Source organism: Polyodon spathula, chromosome 4, assembly GCF_017654505.1.
Source record: "Polyodon spathula isolate WHYD16114869_AA chromosome 4, ASM1765450v1, whole genome shotgun sequence".
Classification (NCBI taxonomy): Eukaryota; Metazoa; Chordata; class Actinopteri; order Acipenseriformes; family Polyodontidae; genus Polyodon; species Polyodon spathula.
In genome coordinates this window covers 73,481,948-73,500,499 of record NC_054537.1, presented here as the reverse complement: position 1 = coordinate 73,500,499, position 18,552 = coordinate 73,481,948, and the positions used below count along the sequence as shown (strand labels likewise).

General features: G+C 37.1%; 1 protein-coding gene across 2 annotated transcripts in view; it reads left to right on the top strand.

Moving 5' to 3' along the window:
* LOC121314839 (RNA polymerase II subunit A C-terminal domain phosphatase-like) overlaps positions 1 to 18,552 on the top strand; it is a 150,051-nt gene that overhangs the window by 49,867 nt on the left and 81,632 nt on the right. For both annotated transcript variants that reach the window (XM_041248550.1, XM_041248549.1), the window contains 2 exons: positions 804 to 1,034; positions 10,350 to 10,512. In XM_041248550.1, coding sequence (XP_041104484.1) covers positions 804 to 1,034; positions 10,350 to 10,512 — 394 coding nt within the window. The remainder of the gene's footprint in view (positions 1 to 803; positions 1,035 to 10,349; positions 10,513 to 18,552) is intronic.

Sequence of the window (18,552 nt, the reverse complement as noted above, 5' to 3'; positions counted from 1 at the left end):
TTTCAATGCTGAAATTCACAATAAACTAACGTGTGCAATTTATTTTTAATAAGCAAAGAATTATTAAATTAAATTTGGGACAATATTACACTGCAGATGTATACATAATAAAAGTTTCTGGTTTTGTCTTAATTTAAATGGGTTTTAATTATTAATGATTTTTCTTCCCACAAATGACAGGTAGCCGTGTTATAAGCGGTATAAACCACTTCGGGCCGTGCGGTTCCGATGATATATGCCTCTTCTGGGGTGGAAAAAGGACCTCAGCTGATGCCTCTGGCCTTATCACCACCCCAGGTGTGGGATATATTATGGGAACCGCACTGCCCATTGTGGTTTGTACCTTGCATATAAGAGGTCTAGTGCACACTGTGATTTTCTGTCTGTGCTGTTATTTGTTATGGGCAGTTCTTGGGATGCCTCAGGACATTAAAACTCTAGAATAGTATTTTGGGGCAGTACCAGAAAGAATTGGTCAAACCATCTAGAAAAAATAAACAGAAGAAAAAGAGAATACATGAACACTGCAAACACTGTGTACATGGGATGTCACAAGAAAAAAGGAATTCACAAGTTATTACTAATTACACCTGACCTTTTTTTTTTTCAGAATTTTTCATTTTCATGTAAATAATGCATTGAGGAAACTTGATTTTTGGGGATTACAACAGGAAGGTACTTAATCATTTCATCACATTCTGAGATGGTGGTCCTGAAGAATCTGCTTGACGTATGATTGTTGGCAGAAGTAGATGTGTAACATATTTATGTTGAAAATAATCAATCTTGTTGGGGTTTTTCAGAACCAACAGCCCTGCCACATTTCCTGACATCGAAAGTGCATTTCAGACGCCATTGTTCCACCCAACTCCCATCCATCCAAAGGTAGAGGCTGGCCCGGAGGTTCGAATCTACGACCCTGTAACTGGGAAACTGATCAGGAAGGGCCCCCAGAGCTCCAGGCAGTCTCCGTACATCCAGTCGCCAGCTCCCCCAATCACACTGCCGGTGCACGGAGAGCAGTCTTCCTTCAGGTATGTTCAGGTGCCTCTGATGGAGCCAAAATAGTCATTTGTGTTAATGGATTTGTACCATCATAAAAGTACTGCCATGTTTCTCATTCAGTAAGTAACTGCTTGCATCAGCTTAGCTGCAAGATAGGGGGTAAAGTTTGAATTAACTACATTGAACCAAAGAACTATACTTTAACACATGATATGTTCCTGTTACATTGTGTTATTCAAGCAACTCCTAGGTTTAGGTGGACTTAACTACTATTACAGATTGTATGATGATATATGGTGGAACATGTTAATTTATATGTACTTGTTATAAATCATGTCAGTCAATAGGTGAAGCATCTGATTGGTTACAGGAAAGCAGCCAGTAAAGGAGTGGGGACAATTTCACCCTTCCAACAAAATGACCCAGGGAGTGCAAGACAGGCTAAAAGCATGACTTGCAAACAGAAAATGATTTCTCCTGTAAATAGATGAAAAATACATGTTTGCCTAAGTGTGTGTTTCTTTCAAGTGACCTAAATAATTAAAGGATTTGCATGATGGAGAGAGAGAGATCATACATCTAATTTCAATGATATTTGGAGCAGGAAAAGTGCAAGTTTAGAACTTTAGCATGTTGGGCATGGACAAAGTAAATCCCATTTGCACTAAGCATGACAAAGGGTCAATAAGAAAATAAACTATTAGCAGCTTGATAATAAAATACATGCTGAAATTGAAAAGCAAAAGGAAAAGCAGTGATTGCTGTGTCAGCGTAGGGAGCTAGTAGCTAAAAATGTCATGCTGAAAATGAAAATCAGTAAGAATGAATGTCTGCTGATGGAGTTTCTGGAAAATAGCCTGAGAAAGAAGTAAGTGTGTGGAGTGAGCGAATGCATTTTCCTGATGAAACTTTTCTACTCTCCACAGGTATTAACTAAAGGCCTAAAGTTATATATATACACACAGACACACACACTGAGTGTACAAAATGTTAGGAATACCTGCTCTTTCCATGAAATAGACTGACAAGGTGAATCCAGGGGAAAGCTATGATCCCTTATTGATGTAACCTGTTAAATCCACTTCAATCAGTGTAGATGAAGGGGAGACAGGTTAAAGAAGGATTTTTTTTAAGCCTTGACACAACTGAGACATTGATTGTGTATGTGTGCCATTCAGAGGGTAAGTGGACAAGACAAAAAATTTAAGTGCCTTTGAACGGGGTTTGATAGGTGCCAGGCGCACCGGTTTGAGTGTGTCAAGAACTGCAACACTGCTGGGTTTTACAAAACATTGCCTGGTCTGATCCCGGTTCCTGCTGTTTTAAGCTGATGGGAGGACTAGGGTATGGTGAAAACCACATGAGTACATGCATCCATCATGCATCCATCATGCCGCGTGTCAACATTGTAGGCTAGTTAAATCTAAGAAATGTTAGCGCCTTACACACATCTAAATAAAGCCATATTCTGGTAAAAACTGTCTATAAGACAATCCAAAGTGGTGGTGGTGTGATGGTGTGGGGTATATTTTCATGGCACACATTGGGCCCCTTGATTAAAAGTGGAGCAATGTTTGAATGCCACAGGATATCTGAACATCATTGCCAATCAGGTGCATCCCTTCCTGCTAATCTATGTGCTAATGGCCCATTCCACAAGGCTAGGATTGTCCAGGAATGGTTGTACGGACATGACAGTGAATTTAGCTTACTGCAGTGGCCTTCCCAGTCATCAGATCTCAATCCAATTAATTATCTGTGGGATGAGATGGAACGAGCTATTTGGAGTAGAAAATCCACTACCAGCCAACTTGACACAACTGTGGGAAGCTTTGGAGTCAACAAGGGCCAGCATCCCTGTGGAACGCTCTCAACACCTTGTAGAGTCCATGCCTTGACGAATTGAGGCTGTTGTGAGGGCAAAAGGGGGTGCAACTCAATATTAGGAAGGTGTTCCTAATGTTTTGTACACTCAATGTATGTATGTATGTGTGTGTGTGTGTGTGTGTGTGTGTATATATATATATATATATATATATATATATATATATATATATATATATATATATATATATACACACACACATACATATATATACCACACACACACACACACACACACAGTGGCTTGCAAAAGTATTCAGACCCCTGACCAATTCTCTCATATTACTGAATTACAAATGGTACATTGAAATTTCGTTCTGTTCGTTATTTTATTTTATAACACTTAAACTCAAAATCAATTATTGTAAGGTGACATTGGTTTTATTTTGGGAAATATTTTTAAGAAAAATAAAAAACTGAAATATCTTGCTTGCATAAGTATTCAACCTCCACACATTAATATTTGGTAGAGCCACCTTTTGCTGCAATAACAGCTTTAAGTCTTTTGGGTTAAGTATGTACCAGCTTTGCACACAGTGTCAGAGTGATTTTGGCCCATTCTTCTTGGCAGATTTGCTCTAGGTTGTTCAGGTTGGTTGGACGACGCTTGTGGACCACAATTTTCAAATAGTGCCACAGATTCTCAATGGGATTGAGATCAGGACTTTGACTGGGCCACTGTAGGACATTAACCTTTTTGTTCTTGAGCCACTCCAATGTTGCTTTGGCCTTGTGCTTGGGATCACTGTCCTGCTGAAAGGAGAATTTCCTCCCAAGCTTCAGTTTTTTAGCGGACTGAAGCAGATTCTCTTGCAGTATTTTCCTGTATTTTGCTCCATCCATTCTTCCTTCAATTGTAACAAGATGCCCAGTCCCTGCTGATGAGAAGCATCCCCACAGCATGATGCTGCCACCACCATACTTCACTGTAGGGATGGTATGTCTTGAGGCAAGGGCAGTGTTAGGTTTGCGCCACACACAGAGCTTTGAGTTTTGGCCAAAAAGCTCTATCTTGGTCTCACCTGACCACAAAACCTTTCCCACATTGCAGCTGGGTCACTCTCATGCTTTCTGGCAAACTCCAGACGTGCTTTCAGATGGTACTTTTTGATTAACGGCTTCTTTCTTGCCACCCTCCCATACAAACCAGTGTTATGCAGAGCTCTTGATATGGTTGACTGGTGCACCATTACTCCACTCCCAGCCACTGAACTCTGTAGCTCCTTCAAAGTGATTGTTGGCCTCTCTGTGGCTTCTCTCACAAGTCTCCTTGTTTGAGCGCTGAGTTTTGAGGGACGGCCTTTTCTTGGCAGTGCCTGGGTGGTGTGATGCAGCTTCCACTTCCTGATTATTGATCCAACTGTGCTCACTGGGATATCCAAACACTTGGATATAATTTTGTAGCCTTTCCCTAATCTATGCATTTGTATTACTTTATCTCTAACTTCTGTAGAATGCTCTTTGGTCTTCATTTTCCTTCAGATTCACAGCCTTACCAATGATCTTTCAACAGTGGGTTTTTTATCCAGAAAATGTGACAGCAACTTTAATGGTTCACAGGTGGAGGCCAATGGTAAGGTAATTGTGTCCTCGTTAGGGCAATTTCTTTCATCAGTGCAAACTGGGAGCTTCCACAGCACAGGGGTTGAATACTTATGCAAGCAAGATATTTGTTTATTTTTCTTAAATATTTCCCAACATAAAACCAATGTCACCTTACAATAATTGATTCTGAGTTTCAGTGTTTAAAAATAAAATATCAAACAGAACGAAATTTCAGTCTACCATTTGTAATTCGGTAATATGAGAGAATTGGTCAGGGGTCTGAATACTTTTGCAAGCCACTGTGTATATATATATATATATATGTATGTATGTGTGTGTTATTATGTGTCTAGTAAACAGTGTAGTGTGTGATAGGGTAACTGAGACACAGGCACTTCCTATATCACATGAAACAAAAGGAATGTCTTTAAGCGCATACATTTCCCTTGTTTTCTAAAGAGGTGAAGCAGCTTCCTTTTACACAGATAGACTTAAACCAGCGCTCTTGCTTTAGAGCTCATCTTTTATTTTAAGTCATGGCACTTTGTGCAGTCTGCTGTTTTGAGTGCTTATGTCAGTACTTCATCAGCAGAAATAGTGCATATAGCCCACCTCTGAATGAGTCCCAGCCCCGCTAATGTCTAGAACAGTCTTTAATTTGCCAATTGCAGCTTGTAATAAGGGCCTTCCCTAAGCTTCAGCCTCACTTTTTTTACACACCTTACTTCTGGACTTTGGCAACATTAACATGCAAGGGGACAACCATACCACCCTTTTCCCCATGATCACCTATTTCTTCCTCCTGTATTGCTATAGGGAGCATAGTATTTCTCCAAGCAGTCATCCCATTAATATGTTATCTTGTTTTGTGTTTTTCATAGACTTGTTTAAAGCACAATAAAACACTTCAGCAATGCAGTTGTACTGACAATCCAATTCTTAGGTGGTTGTCACACCTTGTGTATTGTGGCTTACAGGAGTGAAAATAAGACACTGAATCACTCAATGATTTTCTGGGCTTCATAATTGTAACTAGGGCTTCTGTTTTTCAGGTTTTATTAATTGTATTTTTCTGTGCTTATTTTTTAGCTATTTTCGAGTTTTATGTAAATCTGTTTTTTCAGGGCTTTTGTTTTGATATACTGTATGAAATTAGTGTGTCTGGTTACTTTACAAAATGCTTGAGTGTTTTTTAGCTCAGGTGTAACCAGTCGTCTTCAAAATCATGGTACACACACACACACATACATATATCATGTGTGTGTGTATAGGAGGGGTATGTGAATGTCATATATCACACACACACATATATATATTTTTTTATGTATGGCATATATATGGTGTGTGTGTGTATGTATGTGTGTGTGTGTGTGTGTGTATATATATATATATATATATATATATATATATATATATATATATATATATATATATATATATATATCTGACATGCATACATACAGTATATAGTGTGTGTATATGTCACATTGGTTATGTGCTACGTTCCCTCTAGGGATTTTATTTAGTTAGCCACTGTGGCTAAAACAATATTTTTAGCCACACTGGAAAAACTTAAGCCACGCCAAAGAAGGTTAAAAATAACTAAAAGTATTTTATTGTAGGCTTACATAATACAAAATCTATAACGAATTCAAATGTTAATAACCTCCTAACAACTAAACAACTGCTCATTCTTTTGCTTTCCTTCCCATTTCAGTTTCCAATGCAACCCTGATGACACACACACCAAACATACAACATTGTCACTGGTAGAATAGGTACTGTACTTGTCTGCCCTTTACAAGTTCTCACGGCTAAAACAGTAACAATTGTACTACAGGGATTGTAAAGGTATTTGTTTATTTATTTCAGCAAGACAAAATGTGTATTTTCTTTTAAACATGTATTGTAACTTGGCTAGATATTTTAATGACAGACCCCACTCTACCAACACATTTGCTTTAGGCTATCTTAGTGCTATTGTTATTTTGATTTATTTTAATAAATGCTAAACTTTACTACCGTGTGAAAAAAAACAACTGTTGCATAGTCATTTAGATAACATTATTTGTTTAAGTAGCATGCAGCTGTGCTATCAAAACAAAAGGTTTTTTTAAATTCATTGCGTCATATGAAGAATAAAAACAGGGCTCGTCATAGTATTATTAATACATTTAGCTAATGCCTTTATCCAAGGTGACTTAATACTATAGCTTACTCCAGCAGCTTGTTGTTTGTTTTGATTGTTCTTTCGCTTGGATCCCAAGTTAGTTATCGAGGGTGTACTGACTGCACCGGTAGTTTTATGTGGTAAATAAATATTCGCTGACCAACCTTATTAATCTCCGTTCTCCCCCCTCTGATTAAACAACAGAGATAGGGACCAACTTTATCTAACAGAATAAAATAAGCTGTGTGTTTCATGAAGTTGTTTGCTTTATTTTCTGTTTTAAAAAACATTTCTGTAATTTTCACCGCTTTGATGCCATGATAAAGTTATTTACACACCTCTCGTACAGCGTTGTTAAGATTATGTTATGTGAGCAAGCTAGACTGATTTAATTGGGCGAAGAAAAAAAAAAGTCATTTATTGCTTGATCTGGCCGCACGCGTAATTAATAGAAATCGTGCTGGCTGGTCTGATTTACACCTGTTTTTAACAGTTTTGCACTGTAGCTAACGAGGTGAAAATTAGTTTAGCCACACAGAAAAAACTTTCGCTTGTGGCGACGTGGCGAGCGATTAGCGGGAACGTAGATGTGGATGTGTTATTTAATCAGAATTAAACCTCCATGCATATGTATACGCGTGTGTATGTATCAATCAATACATAATACCCCTAACCTACTGAAAACCGTTAACCAAATTTGAACAGATTGTGACTCGTTTGTATCCTATAACATAAAACAAGGCAGGTGGAAAGTTTATAAATGAAGATAAACACGCAAAATGAGACTGAGCCAACTGTGAGGTGGAGAAAGGGGAGGTGGTGTGAGAATGAAGCAAGATGAGGTTGTAATCTAAACTATCACTTGCCACTGGTATCGCTACAGCATTATATATTCCATTACTGTACAAGGTCAAAATATCAAGTCTTAACTTTCATCTACTGTTAACCCCCTTTACTAGACTGGAGTCTCCTCTGTGTACCTGCAGTAGACAAAAAGCCATCAGCAAACAGCTGTGATGAGATAATGATCTCATTAAAGAGTTGTATGAATTAGGATAAAAAATTTTAAAAAAATGTAGCAAACTTAATTCATTTTTATAATGCTGGCTGAGCTTTGCTGGATGATAAAATACTTTGCCTCTGGGCTAGAGGAAATATAATTAATTAATTGTTTGAATATGCATATAGTATATTCTCCTTCCAGAACTTAATGCAGAGTATGCGTGTGTATTTATATTTTCTCTATTAATGCTCTGATATTATTCTAGGCTTTGCCATTTTTTTTTTTTTTTTTTTTGCCTGTTGTTGCTCTAGTGGAATAAGCTCCTTTGCTGTCTACTTAGGGAGGCAGTGCTATGTCATAATGCATAGAGCTTAAAGGGCTTTTTGTATTAAATAGATTTTCATAGGCATTTCACTAGGTAAGCTGTTCAAAGTGCTAATTTAAAAAAAAAAAAAAAAAAAAAAAATCACCCGTTTTTGTAATGATTGCCTTTATTTTTATATGCTGTGAGGCCTTTGTCTGTGCTTGAAAGCAGCTCCGCTTGTCAGTGTGTCAGCATCAGCACCATGAAGATTGAGACATATGCATATTTTAGATCATCTGATAGTAATGTCAAATATGTGCATATTTCCAAAACTTTTTAAATCGGTGCAACTTGGGAAGAAAATGTGTAAATGTATAAAAATTACCGGTATATTGCATAACTTGTGCAAGCAGGTTTTGTTTTTTTGGCAAAAAATCTTTGTCCAAATGGAAACATTATTTTGGACAGCCTGTTTTTTTTAGCCAGGACATCTAGCAGCTAATTAAATAACAATGCTGCAATTTTATGCTTGGAGTTTTGCCCCAGAATAAGTAACTTTTATTTGAAGTACTGGTACTATGCACAACAAACATGTACATTTCTTCATCCTTTTTAGGTTCTTCATGCAAGAAATAGGGACCTTTATATGCTATCTTCATCAGGCTTAGCTTCCTATAGAGGTTTCACATTAGTCTGATGAAGATAGCAGTTTGATAGGTGATTCTGTATGCGTTTGTAAATGTTGTATCTGTCTCTCCTACATGTTTAATTTTATTACATTTTTGGCAAAATCTACCATAAACAAGGTTGCTAGTTTTGCATGAGTATTTTTTTTTTTTCTCTATTTTGTGATTTCACTTTTATCTTTACAAATCTATTTGCATTCCTTGCATGTGCTCTTACAGGTTTTAATGTCCTTTAATGTGTCTATGATCCATTTTTCTACCATTTACCAAAATATCAGCTACATTCGCATCCTTTCTAAAAGCCACAATCGGCGCTTTCGGAAATATTTCTTCCATTTTCTCTGAGGTATACTAATATTGCTTCCAAACTATGAAATGTTGGGTACTAATTTTAGAATATGTCATTATTAATGGTACTTTTTAAACCTTTTTTTCTTTTCATAATGCTCAAGCAGTTCATTTAATGAGTTTGTCAACTTTCTCTTCCTAAGTCTGTTCTTTATATCCTCTTTTTATAAGATTGATTTTTTCATTCCTTTCTCTGTTTTTTATAGTCATTTTCATCAGAACAGATTATTTTTATCCTACCCAGTCCTTTGGGAATGGCTTTTTTTGTATGGATATAATGTGAAGCTGACATATGTAGGTACTGATGCATATCAGTAGGTTTTGAGTAAAGATCTGTTTTAATAAATCCTTGATCAAGTTTAACCAAGGTATCCAAGAACCAATCCCATCCGTTTGTCTAATTTAATTACAATTAGCTGCCTTTTAATTACTTAACAAAAGCAAAACAGTCTTCAGCTGTATTAATAAGATATGATGTATTTTGATGTGTTACTTAACATTCGTTATACAAATTTTATTAACCCATGAATGTACATTCAGTGACCCAGAAGTTTTGTTGTAAATTAATTACCTGCTCTGAGCCTACTTAGGTGAAATTGTTTGGCATGAAAAGTTTCTGTGGCAGTTGGTTATTTTCTGGTTGGATGTTTACATTTGCATATAGGGATGTATTGACAGGAGAGCACCAAGAAGGTGACTTGAAAATGAAGGTCACAGAATAAAGGCATTAAAATCTGTTTTTGGGATTTGCGTTGCTTTTATATATTGCACGTGTGTGTTGTGTGTGGTGTGTTTTTTTTGGTTTGTTTTGTTGTATTTTTTAATGGGCAGTTATTTTACTTGAGTAAAGCTAATGTCATGTTTTCATCTGCATCGTGAAACCGCTAAACATCCAGGTTATTATCTGTGTATCAGCTATTTCTTGTAGCTTCTTTAGAAAGCGATCATAACACAAAATATGACATATTTAAGAACTTCTTGGGGCATTTGTGTAGGCCAAAGGGTGTCTTGTTTGATGTAAATTACTGTAAAGATTAATTGCCGCTCTGTGTGCTAGTTTCTCATTGGTGCTTATGGTGGGTATTTATTTATTTATGTATTTATTTATTTTAAAGACTGCTTCATGCAGCTTTCAAGAACAAAACAGTTTGATAATATGAGATGATAGTATTATTTAAGTGGTATTGGAAATATTTCACCTGGCAAGGACTAGGCCCTAGGAGGAAGTATTAAGTGATTGAAAATTATTGAATAACAGAAATATCCACTTAAATTAATTACATAGAATAACGTAGCTGTCTCTGTCTGGTAACACCATACACTTATTTTGAACACCTTGAATTTTGCAGTTTCCCTGTTCTGTGGTCTGTATTGTTTATTGTGTGGGTCTTTGTCGTTGTCTAGGGTGGTGCAGCCTCACCAGCACTTGGGTGAGGAGGAGCTTCAGTGTTCGAGGCTCGATGATGAGCAGCCAGGCCCCTCGCGGAGGGAGCGACAGCCGAGCATGTCAGAGTCAATGCCCCTGTACACCCTGTGCAAGGAAGACCTGGAGAGCATGGACAAGGAGGTAAGGATTAGAGAGACGCATTGGACATGGACATTTAATAAGTCTTACCTTCAATGCAGTGCTATCCATTACGGATCACACGCTCTGTTTATGTTACACACACTTTTTAATTTTTTTTTTTTCCCCACAGTAAAACAGGTTTAAAAGGCACTGCATATCAACAGGGCACTCAATGCTGCAACTCCAGCCAAAAAAAAGCTCTGCAAATGTCTGATATTTGAGAGCTGGATGCGGAAGCAGCTATCTTGTTTTTGTTATGTCCGTGTTAGGTCTGTGGTGAAGGGTCTCTGTGTATAGCTCAGATTCCCCCCCCCCCCCACAGTTCCTATCGGTCCTGAGAAAAAACAACTAGAGACCTATGATTGATGTCTTTTTGATGTTGGATTATTGATGATGACCCTCATCAGACTTCGCTTCCTATAGAGGTTTCAGATTAGTCTGATGAAGATAGCATAGAAGGGTCCCTATTTCTTGAATGAAAAACCTAAAAAGGATGAAGAAATGTATGTTTGTGGTGCATAGTACCAGTATTTCAAATAAAAGTTATATGCTATCTTCATCAGACTTGGCAATTTCTGCAACAGCACAGATAAGGATGTAAAATGGCCACTTCAAGTAGCTAAACGTTTTTTACGATCATTTTTTTTGGTGGGTGGGTCTGTGTGTGTTATGATAAATCATTTTACGTACTTAATGCCAGAACATGAATTGAATGAGAAGAGATCTCGTATAACCTTACACACAACATATTAACTTCTTAATACAGTAGTCTCTGGCTAAGAGAACACTCCTGGGGAAGCAAACAAAGTGTTATTTAAGTTGACTACCAGACACAATATGAATGAATAAATAAATGAATGAATTAATGAATGAATAAATATTTATTACTTGTCATTACTGATTTCTAGGGGTCTACTTAAATTGCGGTAAATTTATGTATTTTTCACGGGTAGGTTGCGGAATAAAACTAGGATTTTGCAGACATTTTGTGGGCCTGTTTAAACATTAAATAAACCTAAGTAGACAGTATTTCAGAACACTGTAAAGCCTAAAAATAGTGATACTTGCTTCCTTACTAAAACAGAGTGCTGTCATTTGTTAAAAGGCAAGCATGCAGCATCCCCCTGCAGTTGACGTGCAGTCTACACAGAGGGCAAGTTCTGCTTCCACTGAATTGGTTGGAAGTTAAGGCAAAGCTTTGCCAAGTTACACAGCTGTGGAAATCGATTAGAAATAGCTACAAAACTCGGTTACCCAAGGGCATCTGGCATACTTTAATAAGGGTAATATATGCAGCACGTTTGTTGTCATGTTATTTGTCCCATCCAGTAATTTATTTTATTAGTACTGAGTCAAAACATAGAAAATGGGACTATTTGGGTCTAAAATTCCAACTGCGAAAAAGTAAGCAGCAGGTTGAAGCGAGGTGGCTGTGCTATCGTTTTAGTAATGATTTAACTTGCAGACAGGACTACTTTTTGTCTTGGCTGACTTTCCAGTTTGGTTTTTGAAAGCTGTTTATTTTACGTTCTGTTCAGCAGCTTCTGTGTAGCCTTTTGTTGAATGTGTGATTCTGAAGCTAAATAACGATCGATCGTATTTTCTCCAGACACCCATTAAGATATGCAAAACAATTGCCTCAGTCTGCATGGACAGTTTCTTTGGGAAATGATGACCCTTATGCTATCTTCATCAGACTTCGCTTCCTATAGAGGTTTCAGATTAGTCTGATGAAGATAGCATATAAGGGTCCCTATTTCTTGAGTGAAGAACCTAAAAAGTATGAAGAAACGATCATCAGCCGAAATATACTTTGCTTTTTTTGTCCTCCATTTCTAATATTTTACCTCCAATGCTGAAAACTAGATTTTAGAAACCTGAATGCAGCGCCAACTTTGTCCAACCCCCAACTGCACATTACAGGTCTCAGAAAAGCAGTAAAGAAACACTGATAGGCTGATTAAAACTTTGTTGTCATTTGAATAATAAATAAGAACGTTAACAGTTTTGGAGAATTTTTTTTGTAAATGTTATTTGTGCACGTTTTTGTTTGTTTGTTTTTTACTTAAGTGCAATGCACACAGGATGGCGAATGAATAAAAAAGGGCTATCTACAGAAGGAAGATACGTAGCTTGCGTTGTGCAGTAGTTCATTTAAACAAGTTTTTTTTTTTTTTTTTTTTTTTTCCCTCTCCGTACTTGTCCATATGCATTGGCCCCTAAGAGGTTAATTTCGCAGTGACCCCTCAATTTCATGATTTCCGCGAAATCGCGATTTAGGTAGACCCCTACTTATTACACCATATGAAATGAATGGAAGTAAGAAAAAAGCAATAGGCAAGTGTGTGTTAATAAACTATAATAATAAAGCAACAGATAAACTAATGTTAATAAACTAAATGTCATACTAAATTAACACAGCACCCCTACACACACTAAAAAATACAGCTGCAGCTCTAGCTTAATTATGAATACCTGTACAGGAGCAATATTCAAGACATAAACACAATTATTTAGCAGAATGGTGAAGCAACTCACCAGCATGGAAAACACCAAATTGCTTGGTGACTTGTGTTTGGTTTCATTTCAGGTTTTCAAACGAATAAGAACATTAAAAGAAAAGACATGCTGTACAGCATTTATTTAAGAAAAAATAATTTCACTTGAAACTAAATATATATTTTACCACAACTTTATTTGACTGAATACTTGCATCAAGTTTCACAGACCCTACTTTACCGTTACATTTATCTAATTCTGCTTGGCAGGTGCTGTTTTGTTCACTCTCAAGTATTGGCCTCTCTGGGTTTGTGAACTGTAACCAGCAGTTAGAGTTCACTTATTTGATATACATTCTAGTTTCTGGTGTAATCTGAATCTTAACTTCATTCAATTTCGGTTCCTGAGCTAAAAGTCCAACACCGCAGTGGATCCCAGATTCCTGCCAGTTTTCAGCCTTTTTTTTTTTTTTTTTACTTCTCCTCACTGTCATCTCTGATTATTGTTCTCACTATTATTGTTAAACAAATTATTGTTTTTTTTTTCCTGTATCTTTTACAGTACATTCACAAATATATGTCCTACTGCTGATTAGCTTGTAGTAGTTATCGTACAGTGAAAGTGATTTTGCTGGGTACAGAGTACTGGGGTGAGAATTGGCCCGGGCTAATATTCCCAGTAGAGTACTGGGTGTGAATTGGTCTGACAGGGTGAGAATTATCCTGTAACAGCAGCACCCAGTGAAGACCCAGTGCCAAGAGGCTTATGCGAGTGTGTGCTGGCAATGTGATTTAAATACACTACCTTTACAGTAAATAAAAATACATAAAATGTGGATATGTTGTTTAATTGGAATTAAACCTCATGCATATGTATGCGTGTGTCTATCTATGTATCAATCAGTACATATTACCCCTAACTCTGATCGTATTAAAAATCGTAAACCAAATTTGAACAGATTGTAACTCGTTTGTATCCTGTAGCGTAAAACAAGGCAGGTGGAAAGTGTATTAATGAAGATGCACCCTCAAAATGAGACTGAGCCAGCTGTGAGTTGGAGAAAGGGGAGATGGGAGAATGCAGCAAGATGACAGTGTAATGAACTATCACTTGCCACTTTTACCAGCTCACAATGCTTATTCAGGAAATATAAAAATAAAATAAAAAGTTTTACCTACCTACAGATATTTTTGTATTTGGCCTAAGAGTAAAATCACATAATGTTTGATATGAGTGTGAGCATTGTAGAGATTTGGAAACATTAGTTACTGATTCTTAACCAGATACATCACTCTAATGATTAGAATTGTGAATAACTAGATTTAATCTGATCAGTATTGCTTGTGATGAATCGTATCATCAGACGTGCTCAATCCATCCTGGTGTTAATTGATTTGAGAACTGGGTGCTGTTCTTGAGAAATGGACATGCTGCCAGTGATGTAGATCAAGTCCTCTGTGACACGAAGGATGACAACATCACATTACGACACAGATATCCACTTAACAAAATATTCGGCAGTAGTTTGGCAGACCTGCATGTCCAGCTTTTAGAAAAACATTTATTCTGGTAAGCGTGAGTTTAGATATAGTACAAATGAATGTTCATGTTATTTAATAGGTATTTGAGCACTGTAATAAAACATAATTATGGAATTCTACTTTGTAGTATTGTTGAAGATAAAAGTGCATATTCTGGTCCATTTTTATGGTATGTTTTTTTTTTTTTTCTTAATATATTTCACTTGTAACAGTTACACTTGTACTGTAACACGTGTTGTAACTTGATTAACAACAGAGTAAAACAGTTATCTTATCAATACAAGATATTCATTACAAAAAAAGGTGGAACAGACATAATGTTGCAAATGCTAATAAGAGATAAGAGAATGGATTTTCAAATCCAATTCCTTTAAGAACACATTATCTTTATTACAGCACAAAGCTTTAATTATGAGACAAGCCCCAGGGTTTCCAACCAAAGACTGCACTAGAGAGATTTGTAATGTTCCACATTCTATTTTTACTGCAAACGGGGGGGGGGAGGAAAATATATTTTCAATTTATATATATGCACCACATATATATATATATATATATATATATATATATATATATATATATATTATATATATATATATACTATCGCCATATATCTTCATTCTCCGAGCGGTGTGTTCGAGCGAGACCAAGAAAAGGGAAGTTTTGCTGTTGGCCTTACCCGTAATATTATTATCGGTCCAGGTGCCCACTAATTAACAATTAAACTAGGTCTTTTCATTCTGTGTCCTTCTGTAAGGTGTAGTACCTGTGTTCCCCGTGGACTACACACTAAATATTTATACCTGATGTAAAGAAAATTTATATATATATATATATATATTATATATATAGTATATACTATATTATATATAATATATATAGATATATATAGAGAATATGATAACCATACTATATATACGATATAAGATATATGATATATATGTATATAGGTATATGTATATATATACTATATATATATCGATGAGATATATATATATACATATATATATGGTATAATATATATATATATATATATAGTATATATATATATATATATATATATATATATATATATATATACATAATATATATACATATATATATATATATACATATATATATATACTATATATATATATACATAGATATATTATAATATAGCAATGGGGACTATATATATATGTGTGTGTGTGTGTGTGTATATATGTATAGATATAGATAGATAGATAGATAGATATGAAATCTAAAAAAATAAAAATGAATGGAGGCAATGTTATAATTAACTTTCCAGTTGTTAAATCCTTTCCTGTCCTCTGTATAAAGTAGAAGCACTGTAGTGCAGTACTGTACAGGGTTCTCGCAAGCACTGTTGAGCGTAACGGGCCACTACGTTGCTACCTGGAAAAATGATGCTGTAATCGGGCCACTACGTTGTGTTTTCACTTTGCATAACAGCCAAAAAATAATAATAATCCTGTGAAACATTGTTGATTATTCCTTTGTGAGAAATTGGTTTGCTGAAAATAGTTGTACAACTCACATGCAGAAACTACAACTAAGACAGAAATGATAACACTATGGCACAAATCTAGTTTCCCCTCAGTGGAATGGCGTACATGCAAAGGAGTACATCAGCCTATGACGCATACTCTGCATCTACCTACATACAACCATAGATATAGAATATTATCGTGACAACTGCTTCAACAAAGCGTAAGCATATGCATGACTTGTCCTGGCTCGCCTCCAGGGGGTTGCGAGGATCTCAGTTTCTTTCCCCGCCCCCGCCTCTGCCCCCCATTCCTCCCACCACCATGCTGTGAAAAATTCCTGGTGTGAACACTGCTGTACATAAATGGCAAAGGAATAGTTTTGGTCAACCGCTGGCACATTCATTCGGAATTAATTGGCAATTGACTTTGGTTGTATTTAGGTCATCTGTTTGATTTTGTCTGGCAAATATCCATGGAGCTAATGTTTTTGTTTGTTCCCACATCCTGCACTACCTTATTAGATCTGCTCGTGCTTCTCCCCTGGGATTCCCAACATTTGGAGGGTGTAATTCCCCTTTGAGATGAACTATTAATGTCCAATAATATTCAGAAAAACATAAGTGATAAACTGAAAGAACTGAATCTATTTAGCCTTGAACAAAGAAGAATTAGGAGGGATTGAAGTCTTTAAAATCTTAATCCGAACCAGCAATTTAAGCGCAGTACTGGAAGCAGCATCCAGAGGACACTGTTGAAAATTAAGTGGAAATACAGTAGACTTACAGCTCTGAGATCAGTGGAAAAGCTGGGCTTCCATTGCTGCCTTGATCCAGGTGCTGATTTTGGCATTGTTATCCAAGGATGCTACCTGCCCTAACAAGCAGTGCGGGTTTCAGAGGTGATCCTCAAAAGGGCTTATTCAGCTGGAGTGTTCGTCGCACAGCTGGGGAACTATAATAGCATCGTATATTGTAAAGCGGTTTGTGATGGTGGTCCACTATGAAAGGCTCTATATAAAATAAAGGTTGATTGAGATTGATTGAACCTGGTAGCCTACCAGTCGTGTTTGCTGTTGTCTCTCTCCACGACCCATAGGCTTTCACCTCAACAGCTGGATGAGCTGTGCCTGGTGAGCAAAAACTTGCTCAGTGTGTCCAAACCCCATCCACGCCTTTCCAGTCAGGGGAGCGACAGCTTCATATGCTTTGCCCAGTTTGGACCCTGGCGTATTATGTTGAAAGGACAAACAGTAGTTTTCATCTGCTCTGTGGTAAAGTCCCATGGTTAGCCCCTGTCAAAACAGCGGCTGTTTAAGTGGATAGCAGTCATGGTCAGGACTGCCTACGAGCTGGCCAACTTGCCCCCAGCAGAAAAGCTCATGGCTTTTTGGGGAATGCTTTGCAGAAGCAGTTTTTGTCTTTGCGGTTCAAGCTTAGATGTATATGTAATTATGGGTGTTCTTGCATAAATTCGCAAAAAAGGGTGGAGAGCAAATGAGGTTTCTCAAATATTATAATGAGATGTACGAAAGCTACCGGCAATTGTGACATTTACAGTTGCATTCTCCGAAACGCGCTCCTGCCAATCCGTCATTTTTCACACTGCGGATCCACAGCGAGGCCACCAGACCTATAGTGCTGGAGGACAACACAGATCTGGTGGCTCCACTGCAGATCCACAGGTGCTCTATCGGCCACAGGGGTCGCTGATGCACCGTAAGCCGTGGATTCCCCTGCCGACCTAAGCCCTCCCTATCCTGGCATCTCTCGGCCAATTGTGCGTCACCCCCTAGGAACTCCCGGGCACTGACTGTTGTGACAGTCAACCTGGACTCGAACCTGCGATACCCAGGCTATAGGGCACATCCTGCACTCCATGTGGAGCGCCTTTGCTGGATAAGCCACTCTGTAACCCCATAGAAAAGACTATCAGTATCTTTAAAAAAGCCCATAAAAAGACAGCAAGTACCCTTTTAAAGTGTTCTTTTGTCTTAAGTTATTTTAATGAAGCTTACTTTAAATGTCTTAATTTCAGAAGCTGTATTTCTCATCTGTGCAATTGAGTACAAATCAATGTACAATTAAATTAAGAGTGGTTTAACACCTGATTAGAATCTAATTTTCCTTTTATCCTAGGCGCTGACATTTTTACTGCCGTACTGCAAGTAAGACTATAAAGTGACATAAAACAGGACACACAAAAAGCAAATGCCACCGATTAGTCACGTGCATGTGACCTCTCTTTAGAATTAATTTGTTTTTTTCTTTTTTCAAAGGCCCTGTTCACACTATGCCTTTAAGCCGTATTAGTCGCCTTTTTAAAGCAGCTTAAAAGTGCTAAATACAATTAGCGTCTACACTACGCAGCGTTTAATACTGAACTCGAGAACTGGACTCTACCACCTTTGGACATAGTCTCGAGTCTGGTTTGTCAGAAGTGTGGACATTTTTTGTGTATCCTCCAATATCCCAAAATGCTTTCTGATATGTTTTGATGCATGGACATTT